The following is a 20,048-nucleotide window of genomic DNA, read 5'->3' on the forward strand; positions in this document are numbered from 1 at the left end:
ATCACGCAACGAGCCCTGCAGTTCCACTGCGGCGTGAGGGCGCGTGGGGACCTCACAGCATCGCTCCTCCATCCCCTTAGGCCCCGCTCCCTGTCTCACGCCTGGTCCCACAGACCCCCGAAAACTTCGAAACCTGTTCAACCACCCTCCCAGCCTCCCAGGTGCACAGGATTCGGTGCAGCCATAATCGAAGCCATAAAAAATCATTACCTGACCTGCTAAAGGACTGGAGCTTTAGTGAGCTGCCACAGCCATGTCACGGGTTCCTTCTGCCCCACTACCTTCTGCTTTGTCTCTTTTTGTTCATGTCCACTTTCCTTCTGGGAGGGGCTGTCACAGCCCACCATCCTCCCAGCTGCTCACAGCTCTGGTGTCCAGAGCAAGCTCTTGTCTGCCCGACGCTCTCCCTTTTTTGAACGCCAGCTTTTCATAGGTTAGGAAGCAGCAGGGTGAACAGATGTCCCTTATTTGAAGTCAAAACCCCACTTAAACCAAGCCTTCCCAAAGCTCTGCTGTCACTCGCGAGAGCTCCGAGCTAATCCTCGTCCTCTCACTTTGCCAGGAGCAGGGATTCCCAGGGCAGGCGGGTTCAAACCTCTCAGAGCGAAGGCTGGGCAGAGTCCCTGGGTAGATGGCGTGACAAACCTGCTGCAAAACCTGACTGCTTTCCAAGCCCGGCAAGACATCTGGCAGGACAGGGCAGAGCTCTCGGGATGGCAATGGCTCAGAGAGGAAAGAAAGAGGGATGTTGGATGTGTTTGGAAGCCTCTTTGGGGGCAAGGAAGCACAAAGCCTTTCCTTCGTGCAGCTGAGCCAGTCCCCAGGCATCCCCATCTCCTCCCTGTCCTGCAAACTGCAGTGACACCTCGTGGTGAAGCCAACCGGCTCGGGGCCAAGCCACCTCTGGCAGAGGGGACGTGTGCTGGCCAGGACCCTCGGACTCACCTGGAAAGGTTTCAGGAATGTCTCCTCCATGGCCAGCCGGCCATACTCGGTGAAAAGCTGGAAGGAGAAGCAAAGAACAACAGGACCGTTAGCTTGTCAGTCTGCACGGCCGAGCAGACGGCTGTGGGCCACAGGCACGACAGCAAGGGACGGTTGTTGACTCGGGGCTAACAGCACCATTTGCAGAGCTGGAACAGAAACTGGCTGGCTGTGTGCTTTCGGTTCACATCTGAGAGGCACACGGAGCTGTTACAGACAATCACCGTACTGAGCCCTCACGTGAAATATCTCAGCCTGGAATTTTTGGCTGCCAAATCTGTGAAAAATGGCTCAAATCAGCTGCTTGCTGTTGCTTTCATACCAACCAGAAACTTCACATGCTACAGGGGACTGCTGGAGCCCCGCTCTCTTTAAACACTCCAAGAAGAAGCGGAAATTAATTCAGAAATAAGTACTTTTCCTGCAAACCCCCACTGTGCAAAGACTGTAAGATCAGCCTACCAGCAAGATTCGAAGGCTCTCTAGTCTCTCTGGACTGTAATTTCTAACTGAAGGCACAATAATGTATTTCACAGATGCCTAAAAATGGGTCAACATGTTAAACAATAATGGCTTAAAATCCAAACTGAAAGATCAGAGTTGCATTGGATAAGTTCAATGTTAAAAAGGCGTTATTGTTAAAAATATTTACTGACTGAACTGATACAAAATTCTTCAAATGCTGATTTTTCCAGCTGGATTTTGCTTTTCTTTCCTTTTTCTTAAGCTCTTGGAAAAACCTACCTAACCGATCAATCAACCACCTAAACAGAAGAGAAAGCTAGAGGTAATACCAGGAAATGGGCAGGACACGTGTGCCACAAAAATCCAATTAGCTGCTTGTCTCCAACAGTCAGGGCTGTAATTACCCTTAGGGGTCACCTGTATTGAGCCAGTACCAGATGTCAATATCCAGGCTTATAAGCGGCTACTCAATTTCTTTGGGCTTCCCCTAACAATCCAAAGATCCCATCCTACAGCATGAACAGCGCAACTTCTACCTTCAGCTTCCCCATTGCTTACATCAAACGAGCACTTTTACTGCCCATACTCGTGGGGCAGCGGACGGACGCTCGCAGCAGCAGGAATGCAGCCAATACATGGTTAACTACCCTGGATCCCTCCCTACTGCCCGTCACTTTAGCCCCTCGCTGCGAGTCATTGCATGTTTCCAACCCCGTGGGTCAGTCCTGGCCTCTGATGGGTCTCTGCTCCCCGAGGAACCCCAGTGTAATCCCATGGAAGGACATACAGGCCAGCATGAGCTGTATCCAAACTGTTCCTGGCAGACCTGTGATGGGTGCTCCACACGGAGATGGTCTGTGATGGGTACTCTACCCTATGCAGTCTGTTTGATGCTCCTCTAACCTCACCATTAGAAAGGCAACTTATCCCTCTCTGGCTGCAGCACCACCCATGACAACTGGTCCCGTGCACGGCGGACCTAAGAAGAGATACTGCCCTCCACTCTGCAGTGGCCTCATACACAGCTGAGGACCGTCACCACCTCCCCTCTCGGCCACTTTTGTCTCGACTTAACAGCCTTGGTTCTTTCAGCCTCTCCATGCCCTCCAGCCACCCGCTGCAGCACAAAGCACAGCCGTGGGCCATTTCCAGCTCCACAGGCGATCAGCCTTGAGGAAGGCATGCGTCCCAGAGACAGGAACAGTCCCTCCTGGCAAGTGTCCCACTGACTGCCCTGCCAAAGGACCCAGGCCGCCGAGAAGCCAGGCTACGAGAGCGTAGGCAAGACAGGTTTCAACCCAAGTGACTGTTCATCCATGCCCATGAACCAATATGAGAGTTGGGAAACTGAAAAACCCTTTTGTGGCTCCAAGTGCGAAAATGCCTTTCCAGAGCAACGCAGCCTGCAAGTGCGGAGCATAATCCAGGCACCCCAGTGCTGCGGAGCAGCAGGGACAAGGGTCTTACCTGCAAGTGCTGCAGATCATCCTCCTGCACATTCTGGGACAAGTTATAAACCTGCATTTAAAAACAAAAACTTCAGAGCACTCAGAATGGCCTGCCCTTTGGGCCAACGCGTGGGTCGGTGTGGTTAAAGCCTACGACATTACCATGGGGACACAGCCAAAGTCCCAGCTGGCCCATGGTGCCGGTACAAGACAGGCCCCAAGCACAGCTGTACTGCTGGACAGACTCACGCTGTCAGACAGACAGGCACTGCTGCTCCCTGTGCAGCAAAACACTCCAGCATGGGAGCACCAGGGGCTGTCATGCCCCAGCCTGGAAGCCTGTCAGGTCCAAATAACGTTCCTTCTTCTCTATTTTTATGATGTGCTGAGGTCTGTACCAAGACACAGCTTCCATCCCCATTCACGCTGTCCTCCGAGAGCAAAGGCCGGATGGTAGGAAGGGAAGCCCTAACAGGCTATGCGATTACTGGTGTGTGAACACCTCCAGCCCAGAGGTTTCTCCAGCAGCACTGAGACAAAAGCACACCCAGTTCCCCAGGGCAAGGTCCTTTCCTCTTCAGTAGCTGGAAGCAAAGGGGTGCATCTGCTGCTGGCCCTGCTCTTGGGGTGAGATGGGGAGATGAGACTGTTCCCTGTGGACGAGAGGAAATGGCCTCAAGTTGCGCCAGGGGAGGTTTAGACTGGATATTAGGAAATTTTCCTTCACTGAAAGGGTTGTCAAGCATTGGAACAGGCTGCCCAGGGAAGGGGTTGAGTCCCCATCCCTGGAGGTATTTAAAAGCCGTTTGGCTGAGGTGCTTAAGGACATGGTGTAGTGGTGGGCTTGGCAGTGTTAGGTTTACGGTTGGACTCGATGATCTTAAAGGTCCTTTCCAACCTATACAATTCTGTGATTCTGTGATGATGGAGTCATGTGTGAATCCTGCACTCAGTGCAGCCAACATGATGGCTTTTGTCTCTCCCACCAAAGGCCCTGGCTAGCTGCTGTGTTAGGCTGGTGCCAAGCTACTGGGTTTTTGCCACCACCTTTTAGGAATTGATTCCTGGAGACATCGCCATTCTTACCTGTATCGAGCTGATCATTGTGCTAAGGGCAAACACGGTGGCCGAATCCCGCAGGGTGGACTGGCTGTCAAAGGTCCCCTGCGTGTCCATCAGCAACACTGCAACCTGAGAGGCAGAAAGCTCCACTTCAGCTTGGATGCACCCATTCAGCATCTGCATCCAAGCAAAATCACTCTCAAATGCCAAAGGGGTGAGGGGATGAAAGTCAGCTGCAGTATTGTGCTGGGAATCTCACTGCTTCTGCCTCAGACTTATAATTGGTGGAGGACAAAGGAAAACCAAGGGATCAACCCCCGCCAGCATGGGTTCAGGAAAGGCAGGTCCTGCTTGACCAACCTGATCTCCTTCTATGACAAGGTGACCCGCCTAGTGGATGAGGGAAAGGCTGTGGATGTTGTCTACCCAGACTTCAGTAAAGCCTTTGACACCGTTTCCCACAGCATTCTCCTGGAGAAACTGGCTGCCCATGGCTTGGACGGGTGTGCTCTTCGCTGGGTAAAGAACTGGCTGGATGGCCGGGCCCAAAGAGTGGTGGTGAATGGAGTTTACCCCAGTTGGTGGCCGGTCACAAGTGGTGTCCCCCAGGGCTCTGTGTTGGGCCCAGTTCTGTTTAACATCTTTATCAATGATCTGGGCGAGGGGATCGAGTGCACCCTCAGTCAGTTTGCAGATGACACCAAGTTGTGCGGGAGTGTTGATCTGCTGGAGGGTAGGAAGGCTCTGCAGAGGGACCTGGGCAGGCTGGATCGATGGGCTGGGGCCAATTGTATGGGGTTCAACAAGGCTCAGTGCTGGGTCCTGCACTTGGGTCACAGCAACCCCCTGCAACGCTACAGGCTTGGGGAAGAGTGGCTGGAAAGCTGCCTGGCAGAGAAGGACCTGGGGGTGTTGGCTGACAGCCACCTGAATATGAGCCAGCAGTGTGCCCAGGTGGCCAAGAAGGCCAACAGCATCCTGGCTTGTATCAACAATAGCGTGGCCAGCAGGACTGGGGCAGTGATCGTGCCCCTGTACTGGGCACTGGTGAGGCCGCACCTCGAATGCTGTGTTCAGTGTTGGGCCCCTCACGACAAGAGAGACATTGAGGGGCTGGAGCGTGTCCAGAGAAGGGCAACGGAGCTGGGGAAGGGTCTGGAGCACAAGGCTGATGGGCAGCGGCTGAGGGACCTGGGGTTGTTCAGCCTGGAGAAAAGGAGGCTGAGGGGAGACCTCATCGCTCTCTACAACTGCCTGAAAGGAGGCTGTCGAGAGGTGGGGTCGGTCTCTTCTCCCAGGTAACAAGGGATAGGACGAGAGGAAATGGCCTCAAGTTGCGCCAGGGGAGGTTTAGACTGGATATTAGGAAATTTTCCTTCACTGAAAGGGTTATCAAGCACTGGAACAGGCTGCCCAGGGAAGGGGTTGAGTCCCCATCCCTGGAAGTATTTAAAAGCCGTTTGGCTGAGGTGCTTAGGGACATGGTGTAGTGGTGATCTTCTTAGTGTCAGGTTTACGGTTGGACTCGATGATCTTAAAGGTCTTTTCCAACCTATACGATTCTGTGATTCTGTGAAAAGAGCAGCCCCAGTCACTCCTGACAGCATGATGACTCCAGCAGGCAGCGAAATGAATGCTATGCAATGCAGAGGAGGGAACTGCTTTGCTCCTCAAATACTTGCTGTCAGTGCGGATGGGTCTTTTCCTGAGTCTGCATTAGCTTCGTGCCACAGAAGCCAAACACGGCAGCGTATCGCACCTCCTTAACCCAAAACACATTCAGCCAGTATTAGAAATCACACCGTGAATAATTCAGTGTCACTTTGGTGTTGGGCTCTTCATTAAAGAGTAGATGAATACAAACATTCCTGGCTATAAGTTGAATTTGCAGGATGCCCCAAAATCCAGTATGCATTGTATTTGACCACCCTGAATGAAGACACACCATTTTACAGCTACTACTCTAGGAAAGGGGAGTAGTTTGCAAGGACCTCAGATTCAAGATCCCTGGGAATAGCAGAGAAAAAACTCTGGACACCCAGAGTTAGAGGGACACCTAGACATCAGATCAACACATTGCATTAAACCCATTCATGCTAAATTAGGGATATGGTATTGAAGACCTTCTCTAAATTTGCACAGGCATTTCAGCCACCTAAGACAAGGCAGGAGAGTCTTACAAAAGCTGGAAGAGAAAAATGAGCTGACCAGCAACAGACAGCTATGCAACAGAGAAGCACGTACCTTTTTACCATCGGGCTTGTCCACCAGGAAAACCTCGCTCCATATCTGAATGCCGGTCGTCTCCCGCTCAGACCCTCCCCTCCAGGAGAAACCAGTCAGAGGCTCGTTGTAATCTCCAACCCAGTCCACTGCTTCCTGCAGGTAGGAACAGAAGTAGTTGCTGGAGTTCTCATCTCACTTTGGTTTTACACTTTTCCTCTGTGCTGCCTCCACCCCAGTGCTGGAGGGGGGCAGCCCCTATGAGAAAGGTTTCCTACAGGGCAGCAAATGTGAACATCTCTGCTCCAAAGTCGAGTCCACTAGAGACCCACTGGTGCAGGGCTGTGGAAGGATCTGCTCTATGTTATTTTGTGAAGCCCATGCTAATGAGAGGCTTGAGCATTCCTAGAGCACCAAGCCAGTGTCCTGTCCAGCTCACCCCTGGGCAGTACACGGGAGCAATGAGCAGCAGCACCATACCCCTGCGAGGAGCCACCTGAGCTGGAGCCATACCTTATTGTACATATACCGCAGCATGAAGTCCATCAGGAATGATTTTCCTTTTCTAAAAGCTCCAGCAACGGACACAGCCACGACCTCTTTATCTCTGACAGCCTCTGAGAGGAGGATGCGGTTCAGTGCAGCTTCATCCAGTTCAAAGGAATGGTCATCTTTGACAATGAGGACTTGCACTGGTCCTGCCTTCCTCACGGACTCCTCCTCCTCTGAGCTCCACTCGTAAGTCTTCTCTGCAAAACTACCTTTATAAACACGTAAAACAAGAGCTGTTAGGTTCCTTCTTCTGCAAAGTGAAGAATCACAGACAGCAGGGCTGGACAGGCTGGTAACAGGCCAGCTAGCCCAAATATCCATCCCAAAACAGCATCGTTCAGAGCAGATGTCTGTTGAGCCTGTCCTCAGACATCTCGATGGAAACTCCATGCCACTTTGGGGCCATCTGTCCGCATGTTCCCTGCAGACAGAGAGTTCCCTACTGGAATCTCCCTTGACAAAACACACCCCTTACTTTTTGTCCTACAAGAGTTGACATGGAGAACAGATCACTCTCTTCTTGCCTGCAACAAGTTCTTACATACACAAAGACTACCATGGCACCTCCCTTAGCTTTTTCTCTGCTAGAAAAGAGAAGTCCAAGCCCTAGGCATCTGCCTAGATGACTGCTCTCCTCTGGACACTCCGCACCAGGTCCTTCCTGAAGGCTGTCTCAAAGATGGATGCAGCATTCAAGCTGAGGTGTCTAAGCACCTCCTGTCTCTATCAAAGGACACTGCCTTTATGCCTCCTGTGCGACTGCTGTTTCTGTAGCGATAGCTACAGAGTCCTGCTCCATCTGCAGTCTGCACTAATGCTTGAAGTGTAATCTGCTGCTTCTGCCATCGACCTCATGGACGGCCTCCCCCGAGACAGCCCCAGCAGGAACCAGGCCACGAAGACACATGCCCGTCCTGATAAAAGCCACTTCTTCCCTCCCAAGCGGAAAGCATATGCAAAGCAAGGCACTGCTCACTTTCCCACTTCAGAATGGCAAGGTTCCCTGCGGAGCTGCTCCCCGGCACAGAGGCGAGTGCTGCCCAGGCTGTGCAGCATTCATACGGCCTCACAAGAGGGTCTCGCGTCCCCACCGGGACAGGGGACAAGTGACAAGCACGATGCTGCAGCAGGAGCCTTTGGAGGGGACGGGCAGGGACCCAGCGTTCGGTCACTGCATCCACGCTCGGCAATGGCAATGCCAGACTGATACGTATCACCCGCACGATCCTCCAGGCCAAGGCAGCCGAGATGATTACAGCTTTTAATGGCCTCGTGGTCCATTTGGGTTGCTTTGTGTACCTGCCGCAATACGGGAGACGGATGCGTTTTAAGACCTGCCGTCCACAGACACTGCAGCCCTGGGGTTTGCAAAGAGCAGGCTGGTTCCAGTAATTTTCCTTTTGTTGTGTCCAAACTTCCCAGCACAGGAAAGGGATGCCGAAGGTGATTAATCATGCCAGTCAGCTCACCTACAGCCACGTGAAATCTCCTCGCCAGCGGGGAAGGGAGCATGTGATGGGAAGTTCCCCCACATTTCTACAAAATCTTCCTTGTTCGTTGGCTCAGGCTGCGAGTTTCCAAAGACGGTAGCCTGAAGTTAAAACTCCTTGGTCTCTGTTTCAGACCCTGACCTCGGGGACCCAGTTTTCAGTCAGTCCCAGATGTTTCAAAGCACAAGGACTATGTGTGCACATGCTAAAAGGCAAGCTATAAATACCAAGAGGAATAGGGTTTGCCCATTCTGGGCCTCTTTATAAAGAAGCCTCCAGCAGCAACTTCATATTTTAAATAACAGCAGTGCTTTTGTATGAGTTTCTGATTTCCTATGATCCTGCAACAAAATATCGGGATCATTAAGCCTGGTTGCTAGGGGATTTCTGGTGGCTCTCAGGCATATACTACGAGCTTTCTTTGCTCACAGTTGAAAGACAAAGATCTTTTCTTCCCCATGCTTGGAGGTTTTTTAGCAAAACAAAAGTCCCAAACGCTCTGAAAAGCTAGATTCTCCACCAGACTGCAGCAGCCAGGGACCAGCAGCACCAAACTCCCTTCCAACACCAGCCCCTGCCCCGTGTCACGGCTTAGGGGCTTCCAGGAAAAAAAAAAAAACCTTCCCATTTCAAACATACGGACCCAGGATCTAGGCACGCATCGCCAAATGACTTGGAAAATGAAGGCCTCTGAGAGCAGTCTTGCTGCACATACCAAACACCGTTTCCAGCATTAAGATCTTCCCAACACGTAAGCATGGATAGGTGCCAAAGAGCCACAGGCTCGCGTGCTCTTTTTAAGCACTGCCATGCTGCGAGTGCCATATAAAGGCTACGATAGGAAATACCTCCTCTCCCGCGGTGTTTCCCAACGCCCTGCTCAACTAACTGAGTCCAATTTTTTTTTCTTTTTACAGCTGCACAGAAAGGACAGTGGAGAGATCCTTGTATAGGATGTGACTCATGGCGGAGGCAGGAAAAAAATAGTAAATTGAATTAAATGGAAACATTTCTGACCCTAGCCAAGCCATCAAGGGTGCAGGTGACGTAGCTGTGCCACCTCTCCAGACCAGACAAGTCCCACCTCCGGGCACGCAGACAGAGGGCGAGGGGGACCAGCATTTCACTCGTCCCACACTAGCAGTAATGGGAGCTGCAGCTCGAGCGCCCAGCTGGGTACCAAGATGGGCACAAACCCTGCTGTCTGCAGGCTTCAAGCACAGGGAAAGGCAGCACGGATGGCCCAGCTCAGACAGCCGAATGGCCTGCCAGTCCTGGTCCAGGATCCGAGCACCATGACAGGGGACGGAGGAGAGTCCCTCCCGTCCTGCGACCAGAGGGACAGTTGGTGCCAGATTCCCTCTCCTGCTGCTGCCGGTGCCTGGATGGGATCTCCCAGGTCTTCCTCTCCCTCCCGTTCAGCTGCTGGAAAGAGCCAAAACCAGCGCAGAGGAGAAGAGATTGTGTTGTCCCTTCAAATCATCAGAATCTGTAAGGAGCACATTTTTTTTAGCAGGTATTGACAGGTTTTGGGAGAATGGCTCTGGACACAGGTAACAGCGGCCGTGGTCTCCTAGGGGACGTCCTTGCTTCCATCACCTGGACACCAGGAAAGCCAAGCTGTTTGCACAACACAGGGGCAAAACGCAAAGTATTATGAGCAGGATATGTTGATTTCCCAGTTCATTGGAGACATCAGGAGAAAAGGCATTATACTAAGCAGGTCTCTGAACTAATTTCAGCCCTGTTATCTCTGCTTCTTTCATGTATGCCATCTGCAGACAAAACCCTATCTTTCACATTTATTTCTATGTGATGAAACTTCCATGTTCTGTTTATTAGATTATCTGCCATACTGGAGAGCCAGAAATTATTTTATAAGATGGCTGTGCATTACTGGAAATCAATTATTTTAATTGGTCTTTCAGGCATAAATTAGTTACCTGCTTTGAAGGAAGTTGTACCTGGCAATGGTGAAACATCATCTGGCCAAAAGGGAAAGGAAGGAGAGCTAAGCTTTCCTAAACTCACTCTTGTTTTCACTCATTTTCTAACTTGACTCCTTCTTTCTGTCAGCTCTCTCCCGGCGCCTTGCAATTACGTCAATTCTCAAGCTGCTCATTCAGAAATTGCCAGGATACAGTTCCTTTTCCCCATTTCATAACAGCTCATTTCCATGACTCTAAAGCGGGGTGGAATCCGCGTCTCTTTTCCATATGGTGATTTAAAGTGGAAAGGTGAAGGAGATCAGAATTTGCATTCATACTTACTGGGCTGTCAGACAGCAGCAAGGAAATGGCCCAATTCCCGCAGACAGCCCCATAATACAGGACATACAGCTCACTTTATTAGAGTCTAAGGAAAAAATAAAGCGTTCTTCAACTGCTCTAGGACTTATTTTTGGTGAAAATTAAATAAATTAAAACAGTATATTTCACATTGCGCCTGTGTGTGCACTGACAGTTGATGTCTAATGTATTTAAGATCCTACAGAAGACTAAATTAGATAAATTACATGTCACTAATTATGCAACATACCTTTGGCAAGTGCTTGCTTAAGCCTGTTCTTCCTTAGCTATGGAAGAACAGGTCACAGAAACACTGACTGCTTTCCAGACACCAACTAATAAAGTCACCTTTTTCCTTAAATGAGTTTGCACAATAAATACATTTCATTCCCGACAATGAAATGCAGCTGTGACCCATGGCATCATCTGTGCAAACACAGGCTGCCTAACCAGACCCTGAGAAAGCCAATTTGCCAGCTCTGCTCCTGTGCTCTCGTGGATCCCAGGAGCCCTACCCATCCAAGCGCTGCCCACGAAACGCAGGGGCTGCAGCCTGGGCCCCCATCCCCTCCCTAAAATACACAGATGTCACGCGGTGCTGCTGTTCTGAGGGTATTCGAACCAAGTTATTTTACTGCGTGGAAAAACAGAAACTACCAAGGAGAGAAAATAGAGGTTTGATGGGAAGCTTTAACTTGTTGTTATTTCCCTGGAATGGAGCATCCCTACATCGACCGGGTTAGGTTGCTTATCAGCAGCCCTCTAGGGATTAATTCGATCAGCAGCGATAGCTGTGCGGATCCTTTTTGAAGCTGTGTTCACCCCAGCTGTTTACATTACAAATATATCACAGTGCCACCGACGATACCATGAGCCAAGCGCTGAACAGACCTTACAGTCAGGCTTGATCCCTCTGCACATTCTCCAGAGAGATTCAGCTTCCAGAAAGCTTATCTGCCCTCCGCAAATGGCACTGGCAAAGAAAGACATCTCTCTCCAAGCTGCGGTCTCCCTTGCACTTATCACATTCAGCGCGGCTGCCTCTGTGACATGAGTTCTGCTCACTCTATTCATGCTGAACTACCTCTGCCGCACAACAAGCAGCCAACGATCATCAGCAAGGCTCTGAGGAGGCTGGGAAAGGCAGCACCACTTTGAGCATGCACCAGCCACCCTCTCCTTCTCTCCGAGACAGGCTTGCGCAGAGCTCTGCAGCTTATCCAGCTAATGAGGGAAAAATGAGAAATAAAGCATTGAAGCAAAGCATATATACTGGACAGCCAGGGCAGAGGGGACGTTGTAGAGCAATAACCTGCATCGATCCTGCACAAAGGATCAGACGGGATCCTGCACAAAGGATGCACGGCAGGGCACAGCTGCATCTCGAAGCGCTGAGGCTGCCGCAGGAGCCTGGCCTGGACAGCTATGAGTTAGCAAATTCCCTCAGCGCAGGGCTGCCATAAGGTGTCTAGACTGAGCTGCTCCTGGGAGGGGGTGTCTTCGAGAGGACGAAGCAGGGAAGCCTGGCAGGGTAAAGCCCTCTCTTACACCCGTCAGTACTCTGCAGCCTTGCCTGCGCCGCGCTCAGAGGGTTCCTAGCCAGCAGGTCAGAAAGCTTCCCAAGCTGGGTTTCACAATGCACACACGTTCACCTCCCCTTTCTATATCCTACCTGCACCTCCTACACCCAGGGCACTGCTGACTACACAGCCACACAACCCTCCCTCCACCCTGCTCTGCTGGCATTTGTGACACCCCCACGGAGTGAGAAGACCCCAGGACCCAAGGAGGGGAAATGCCTGGCGCTAGCCATCAGTAACACCCGCTGGCCACAGCCACCGAGCCCCTCTGAAGCCGCAGATGTACACATGCACCTCCCTCAGCCCCCAGCCTTGCTCACTGCCTCCTTACACGTGGGGCTGGTGGTCTGGGAAATGCAGCAGTGAATGGGAAGGCAGAGCCAGACCTTCTCGTGCCCAAGCGAGAAATCACTCGCACCTTCCCAGACCGGATGTACAGACGCAATCACAGCTCTGTCATGAACCAAGGTGCAAAGCAGGCTCTTCATTTCTGTGGAAATGATGGGTAAATGATGCAGCCCGCGACGAACATCTCCACCTAGGGAGCTGCAGGGCATTGCTTAAAAACAGGTGAAGAAAACTGTCATGTAAAAAATCAGCCTTCAACAATCAAGAATGGCAGGTAGAAGGCCACACTTGGTAGTCATTTGGGGTCTGACTTTGAGATCCCAAGCTATCCTATCCCAAGTCAGGGCGAATTCTTATAACCTAGCTGCACAGCAGTGTTAACACCTCTGCCCAATGCAATCTGCACTCCCACGTGCTCCTGGCGAGCACCCCACTTCTCTGCACCCCAGGATGCTTGCAGCAGGGAACTGAGGAGGGTGGCTAATGCTGCCAGGCTCGGTACTCATCCTTTGCTTTTTTTGGAGCAGTGGTACGATGCAGAGTGCACCTTCTTCCTGCCAGCCCTGAGTCATCCAGCTGGCAGCACAGCAGCTTCAGCTAGAGCGTGGCCAACTCAGCCCCTTTTCCCTTTGGCAGACGAAACAAGGAGATGAATGATTATGCTGATAACACGAGTGGTTTGGGACCTTCCTGCATGAAAGACTGCTGACAGAAACAAGAGCTTGGATGATTACTGGCCACCAAACCTGTTACAACAGACACATCTCAAACGCCAAAATCCAACGTGAAACTTTTTAACGATGACACCTACTACGACTTACATGAAGCTACAGTGCCTTAGCTGGCTCTGAAACAGCAGCCATGCCTACCGCTGTGGAATTCCTAGGCCGAGTTCATTATTAGCATGCTTCAGAGACACAGGCACACAACTACCTTGGGAAGAAACAGATCAGACAGAGGTTTTTCTAGAAGTTTTTCAGGAAGTTTGAGGTCACATTAGACAGTTATGTGGCTACGTCCATGCCAGTTCACGTGCCAGCATGGGTCGATTCAAAGGCAAGGTGGGCAACTCTCAGAGGGAATCTTATTCCCATCTGTGTTTGTCAAAAGACCGTCATAAGAGAGCGCTACCAAAAGGCCATCATCTATTTGTCAGGTACAAATCCTGGGCCTGCTCGCTTACCCACATTTAAGCCTAGCCAGACTCAGGTGTGACACGATGACTGAAACGCATCTTACATGAATACATCCCCAAAACTCTCGCTTCACCCCCAGCATGAATTTTCTGCATGGTCCTTCATCCAGTCTGTCAGCAACCAGCCTCCCTCCACCACCAGTACTTGATTCAGTCATTTCTGACATGAAATTGTTTTTACCCTTTTGTTATTACAATTGCCTGAAAATAAAGTTTGGTAAATGTGCCACGAAATCGTAGGATATAGCATGAAAGGTGATTACACCCTGGAGAAAATGTTTATGTATATAGAGTGCTTCAAATACGTTTTACTGGCTTGGCAGAGTTCAGCGCCTTCTCTGGAGCCCCCACCCCATTTGGGAAATTTGCTTTCAGTTACTTTATTGCCGTAACACTTAACCTTCCTTCAACTGATAGCAAATGTGAGCATTTCTGGCAGGACCAAAGGAGCTGGGGTCTCTCCGGACTGAAGTGACTTTCGGAGGTGATCCACGGGACATCCTGTGCCTCCCAGAGCACGATGATACCTACACTAGACACACTCCCCTGCTGGAGAAGGTTCCAGTCAATGATGCAGGGGAGTTAATATAAGGCCTGCTGCCTATGAACATCACCTAAGCCCTAAACAACATTTATGCGTGCTGTTTCTCACCCATGGGCTTAGCAGAGAAAATGCAGCAAGATACAACTGACTCCATACGCTGCTTCCCCCTTCCATTAATCAGGCAGGCAGCCAACGCCGAAGCCGCTCGCGTCACGGACACGACATGAAGCATGACGAGGGCACCATGTCACCACTGCGAGGCAGGCTCAGGGCATCTCGGTTCTTCCCGCAAAAGGGGAAAGGCAGGCTGATCTTGCTCCTGCTCTTCTTGTAATGGATCAGACCACGCTATTCAAATTCTTTGTACAACGCTGCTGCCTCAAAACCAAAGGCACAAAGACCAAGCATCGTGTTTAGCGGTTTGGGTCTCTAGCTTGCAATGTTGTCTTGTCTCTTCTTTCAAGTCCCAACGTTTCATTTTCTTTTCTCGTTTACAAGCTAGTAATTTGGTTGTGAATCTTCTCATATCGAGTGGCTTTTTGTGTAAAGGCTGCCTGTCTGAAACATCTCAGCTTTCACTGTTCAGGAGGTTCCCAGCATTCAGAGTCACAAAGAAATGCCAGTAAGTGGAATCTGAAAATCCACCATAAAAGATCAGAAACCAAATAACAAACAGAAAGGATATTAGCACTATCAGTTTAAAAAAAAAAAAGACTACCAAAATAGTCCTTTTCTTTCCAGTTTAACCCACTGCTGTGCAGTCTGCAAGTGCGGCATTGATGATCTCAGCCTGCCCGCTGCTGGAGAGGAGTTCCTTCTCCCCGAAACGGCTGCTCGGCCCTTCCTGGCAATCGGGCTCCTTTAAGAGCTCTCACGAATCTCACGTCCAGTTTGAAAATCCTGACCAAGAAGTACATATAACCTCTCTAATCCCTTTTATGGTTTTGAAAGTGAATTCTTGATGAGTGGCTCATTCTGGTTACAACACGAGCCATGATGGGAAACACGAGAGATTTCACACAATTTGTTCCAGTCTGTGCTGTTTACGTGAGTGACTGGGAGCAGAGATCTCCAACGGCTTTACTCTAACGAGGCAGCCTGCTGCTGAGCATCTGCAACTGCCAAGCGCAAAGAATTTCAGAAAAAAATCGGTATAACCTACTATAAACCTTCATCGAGCTGGCTGGACTTCACCGTGCCAATGAGGATTTAGACTAACAACCCTTATTTCGGGAGAAGCAGGGCCCCTTACTCTTACCAAAACATTACACCTCTGCAGCTCCCTCAGCCATTCATCCGGCAGCTAGCAGCAGTTGTGAGGCCTATGCACCGCTTCGCACGTTCAGTAAGAGAGCCTTAAATGATGCAGAGCCTTATGCTGACCTTCCGCCCAGCGCTAAATCCTACACTTGGTGCATTACACGCCCCTACACGAGCTTCCAGGGATGCGTGTATGTGACAGTAAGCCAGCTCTGATAGCTGGCCGGAGGCAATTTCTTCTGGGTGCCATACACTCACTCACCCTAATTCGCTCTGTGACCTTTAAAAAAGCAAATTATTTTTATGAAACAAAGGACAAGGGTTGCACTAAGTTGCCTGTTTTCAGGCCTGACTAACCAGAGAGTAACTAGGACAAAGTTTGATCCGTTTCAAAATAGCATAATATTTTTAATGACCCATAAGCCCATTTTTAGAACACAGCGAGGACTTTCTGCCTTAGTTTGAGTAAAAGCCTGAGACTCCTCCTTCGCCAGCTAGGCTGAAAAATGTAGCGGTGGAAGAGTCACCCCACGGACTGATGTCACCAGACAATGCTGCAGTCACTGGATGTAAACACATCTTTCAGGGCAATGGGGTTCTATTGTATAAATGCACACTTTTATTAAAAGGGGCTTTTTTTTCCCTAGTAAAAAAATACAGGCATTTTGCTCTCTTATTTATTACCTGCAATGTCAACCAGCCTGGCAAAGTGCTGGGAAATCACTCTAGGAATATGTAAACCTCTGCGGAAGACAGGGTATGATTTTGAGCTCTGGATGGCTTGCAGCAGAAGGTGGCTGATCCCACAGAGATCCACTTGGATCCACGGACGGTTCCAGATTCTTGCAAAACTTACAGAGACGCTAAGGAAGAGTTCAGCAAATCAGTGACACATCACATTTCACTCGAGTACGGCTTAGCAGCATGTTTAGACTGAGGGATGTGCCTAGTTGGCTTGCTGGACCAAGGCTATACTTTCCAAGATGATGTTTTCTCCATTTATAGCCGTTTGGGTTTCATTTGCATTTTCTTCTCATGCTATCAAGATCTGACAGGAAAGCACAAGCGCGTGTACGTGTGTGCAATACTCAACACGCACAGAGACGGGACTGACAGCTCTGTGAGACAAAGCTGAGAATGTCAGCATATTCGCTGGGAAGTTTTCCCTCCAGTTTACCCAAGGGTCTAACGACCTTCGTCAAGAGTCACAGTTAAAAACGGCACTGATCAAACGAGCGCTGCTCATTTTCTCCTCGCTCTCTTGCAAAAAGACCACCACCCGCTCCGTTTGCTCAAATCACACACTCCATTATCCGAACACTTCCGTAAACGTGTCCCCGATCATTATCATGGGAAATACTACACTCATCTACACAAATCAGAATGCAATTTGTGTATCTAAACATCACAGCTCAGCTCGCCTGCTCTGCCTGACGAGATAGGATACCGCGAGCACGGACGAGTGAGTTCACGTGGAACACAACTCAGGGAAAATGACAAATTATGCTCCTCGGCAGCCTCAAATAACAGCAAATGGCTGTATAAAACCTGATTTTCTACAAAACGGGCAGCGCGTCAGTGGAAGCCGGTAAAGCGATACATCGCTGAGCACTGGACGCAGAAGGCTCGGCCGCAGCCCTGGCTGTATACAGGGTAAAAGGCGGCAGGAGCCCCTTGGCTTGCCCGCTGCAGCCACCTGTGGGACCAGCTTTGGCTCCCGTGGGGAAGCAGCTGCCGGTGGATCCCGTGGATCCAGGCCGGCGGGCGGCTCCGGAGGAGCGGGGAAGCCTCGCAGGAAGACGCCGCAGAACCTCCTCCTCCTCCTCCCGCCACCCCGCTCCGCTCCCCGGCGATGCCGCTGCCAGCTCCCCTGGGCTCGGGCGGGGTTTGTCAAGGGATGGATTTAAAATGGCCCCTCTTTGGAGGGTCTGACACACCGACAGAGCCCTACAGCCTCCAGAAACGTGAAAAGCCCTTTGTAGGAGCGACCTGCCGGGGAAGGCCGGCGGCTCCGTCTGCAGGAGAAGGTGGGGTGAGCGGGACTCCTGCTCCCCGGCTGAGGTGGCAAGCCCCGTCCGCCCTGGGACTGAGGGCAGGTGCTGTGGCGACAGCACCGATGGGGCGAGGGACGCCAGCGCAGGCCGGAGGAGAGCCGGGGCGGCCGGAAGGCTCCCCACGGAGGCGGCTGCCGGGGGCGGCGGCGGGGCCCCGTGTGGGGCGCAGGGCCCCGCGCACGCCAGGCCGAGGGCGGTGCCAGGCCAGGGCCGCCTCGCCCGCCCGGCACCCCAGCGAGGCCCCCGGAGCAACGGGCACCTCCAGCCCAAAGCCCCCCTCCCCGGCCGCGCTGCTAGCAGGCAGCAACCGCAGGCAGGAAGGGAGGGGCAGCCGGACGCCCCCGCCACCGGCTCCAAACCCCAGAAGGGATGGCGGGGGGAGGGGGGGTTAAAGATGCCGGTGTGGCCCCACGGAGGGAGCGGGCGGCCCTCCGCCCCCTCAGGCCCCTCCCGGGGCGGCCGAGCCCCCCGCGGCCTCCCGCCGCAGGCCCCGCGCCCGCCGGCAACACCGCCGCCCCGCCCCGGTGGCCCAGGCCCAGGCGGGGCCGGGCGCGCCCCCCGCCCCGGCCGCCCCGGCGTGGAGCGGGCCGCGGGCCGCCGCAGGCCCGGCATTGTTCGCGGCCGCGGGGCGCGCCCGCCCCGCCCGGGCTCGTCCTCCCCCTCCCCCGCCCCGCCGCGGGAGCCGCCCCGCCGCCCCCCGCCGCCTACCCCAGCTGCTCCTCTCCCGGCGGTTCCGGGCCATGGCGGGGCGCGGGGCTGCCCGGGCCGCGGCGGCTGCGGGAGGCTCCGTGCGCGCTCCGAGCCGCGCTGCGTCTGGCGCGGCTGCCGCGGTGGCGCGGGGCGGGCGGGGGAGCCGGCAGCAGCATCCCCGCCCGCCGCTACGGCGTGGCACGGCACGGCACGGCACGGCGGCCCGGGGCACCCGCCCACGCCGCACCCGCCCACGGGCGGCCACCCCCGGGGGCACCTCTGCGTGGGGCATCAGGCGTGGACACCCGCGGGTCAGGCAGGGGCAGATCCAGGGGCATCCACCGCCCGGGGTAGCCACACCCAGGGGTGCCCCCCACACGGGGCACCCGGTACCCCCACGGCACCCACCCACGGCGGGGGGGAGGGGGGCATGCGTGGGGGACCCAGGATGCACCCGCACCCAGGCCACTCCTGCCAGGGCCCTGGGCTCACGGAGGTACCCACATGGGGGGCATCCGGACCTGGGGAGCACTAAGCACGCTCATGGGCACCCACACCCTGGGGGCATCCCCACCCGGGGCACAAGGCTCATCTGGGGCACTGGGCACCCCCATGGGCACCCACCCGCGTGGGGGCAGTGGGCACACAGCTCCCCACTCAGCCTGCCCAGCATGGGATGGGCTGGGGCCCATGCACACGCACACCTTCCCGAGTGGAACACGCACAAACATCCACCCGGCCGGGGTCACCCACGTGCACAGAGCACCCAGGCGGGACACACACCCCAAAGCAAAGCCACACGCAGCATGGCTCAGACACGCTACGCACCCTTCCCAGAGCACGCAGCGAGCGCACAGGCATGCGCGGGCTGAGAAATCACCAGAGGGATCCTGCCCTGGGGTGGGGGTCAGCCAGCTCCTGCTCCCCCGATTCTGCCTGTGCCCGCAGCATCCACGGGCAGCAGGAGATAGGCGCTGTACATGTGCAGATGCAGCAGGTAAGGTGCAGCTCGAGGACCTGGGCTTGGGCACCCCTGCGGAAGATTTAGCTGCAGCACCATTGATAACATGCACCTTCCCTCCAGATTTCCCTCTAACAGCCAGCGCTTGCCCCCTCATATTTGGGATTGATTCAGCGCTCTGCCACGTGAGACCATGACTCAGCCCGAGCGCATGGGAACGCCCAGGCACCAAACTTCGGCCGGGGAGCAGCGGTGCAGGCCCCGTGCCCCGGCTGCCCCGAGGTGCCCCTTGTGCCCTCAGCCAAAACATCCCACCTGAGGGGACGCGGGGAGCACGTTCTGACTTCTTTTTCTTTGCCTTCCCGTGCTCTCTTGCCAGCTGCAGCCTCCCAGGCCTGTGTTTACTCTGCAAACCCAGGAAAAGCGTTGAAGCCCTTTGCAACGCTGGCCACAGAGAGCTCACCCACTCCCACCCGCACACCGCAGACTGCCACGCCGGCGAGTGTGCTCGTCCTCAGCGTGCCAAGCTAACGCTTGTCCGTATTTTTTATGCCAACAAGCTGCCAGTCAACTCGTCTGAAGCTGTAGCCCTGTGCTGCTCTGTGGAAGAAGCTCAGCCCAGTGCTCGAGGCATGATCTCTAAACTGGAAATGTGGCAGTCACCAGAGGATTGTACGGGCCAAAATCTGGAAGGGCGAGGAGGGAACTGAGCCCCAGACTGTATCTGCAAGAGGAGATTTTTGGGGGAGTGCTGCTCATTTCTGCACGCTGGCCTGCAGTGGTCAGGGAAAGCCAATGGCCATCCAGCTTTGTCGGCTGCACAGGAACCGGGAGGATCCGCTCTTCATTTCTGAAAGCAGGAAAACATTCAAAAATGAACCGATCTCCTGTTCCAGGCGGCCCA

At 53.3% G+C, this 20,048-nt stretch overlaps 1 protein-coding gene across 2 annotated transcripts in view; it reads right to left on the minus strand.

Annotated features, from left to right (window-relative positions):
- The window catches only part of ATL1 (atlastin GTPase 1), a 33,908-nt gene extending 15,502 nt beyond the window's left edge, over positions 1 to 18,406 (minus strand). The window contains exons 1-6 of one of the 2 annotated variants that reach the window (XM_075503967.1): positions 18,202 to 18,406; positions 6,696 to 6,943; positions 6,204 to 6,338; positions 3,984 to 4,088; positions 2,917 to 2,967; positions 946 to 1,002 (exon numbers count right to left, since the gene is read on the minus strand). In XM_075503967.1, the coding sequence (XP_075360082.1) occupies positions 946 to 1,002; positions 2,917 to 2,967; positions 3,984 to 4,088; positions 6,204 to 6,338; positions 6,696 to 6,943; positions 18,202 to 18,235 (630 nt within the window). In that variant the 5' untranslated portion in view covers positions 18,236 to 18,406. The remainder of the gene's footprint in view (positions 1 to 945; positions 1,003 to 2,916; positions 2,968 to 3,983; positions 4,089 to 6,203; positions 6,339 to 6,695; positions 6,944 to 18,201) is intronic. The other variant, XM_075503968.1, reaches the window with a different exon arrangement.
- Between the last annotated feature and the right edge of the window lie 1,642 nt (positions 18,407 to 20,048).

Source organism: Mycteria americana, chromosome 5 (genome assembly GCF_035582795.1).
Source record: "Mycteria americana isolate JAX WOST 10 ecotype Jacksonville Zoo and Gardens chromosome 5, USCA_MyAme_1.0, whole genome shotgun sequence".
In the NCBI taxonomy this organism is placed as follows: Eukaryota; Metazoa; Chordata; class Aves; order Ciconiiformes; family Ciconiidae; genus Mycteria; species Mycteria americana.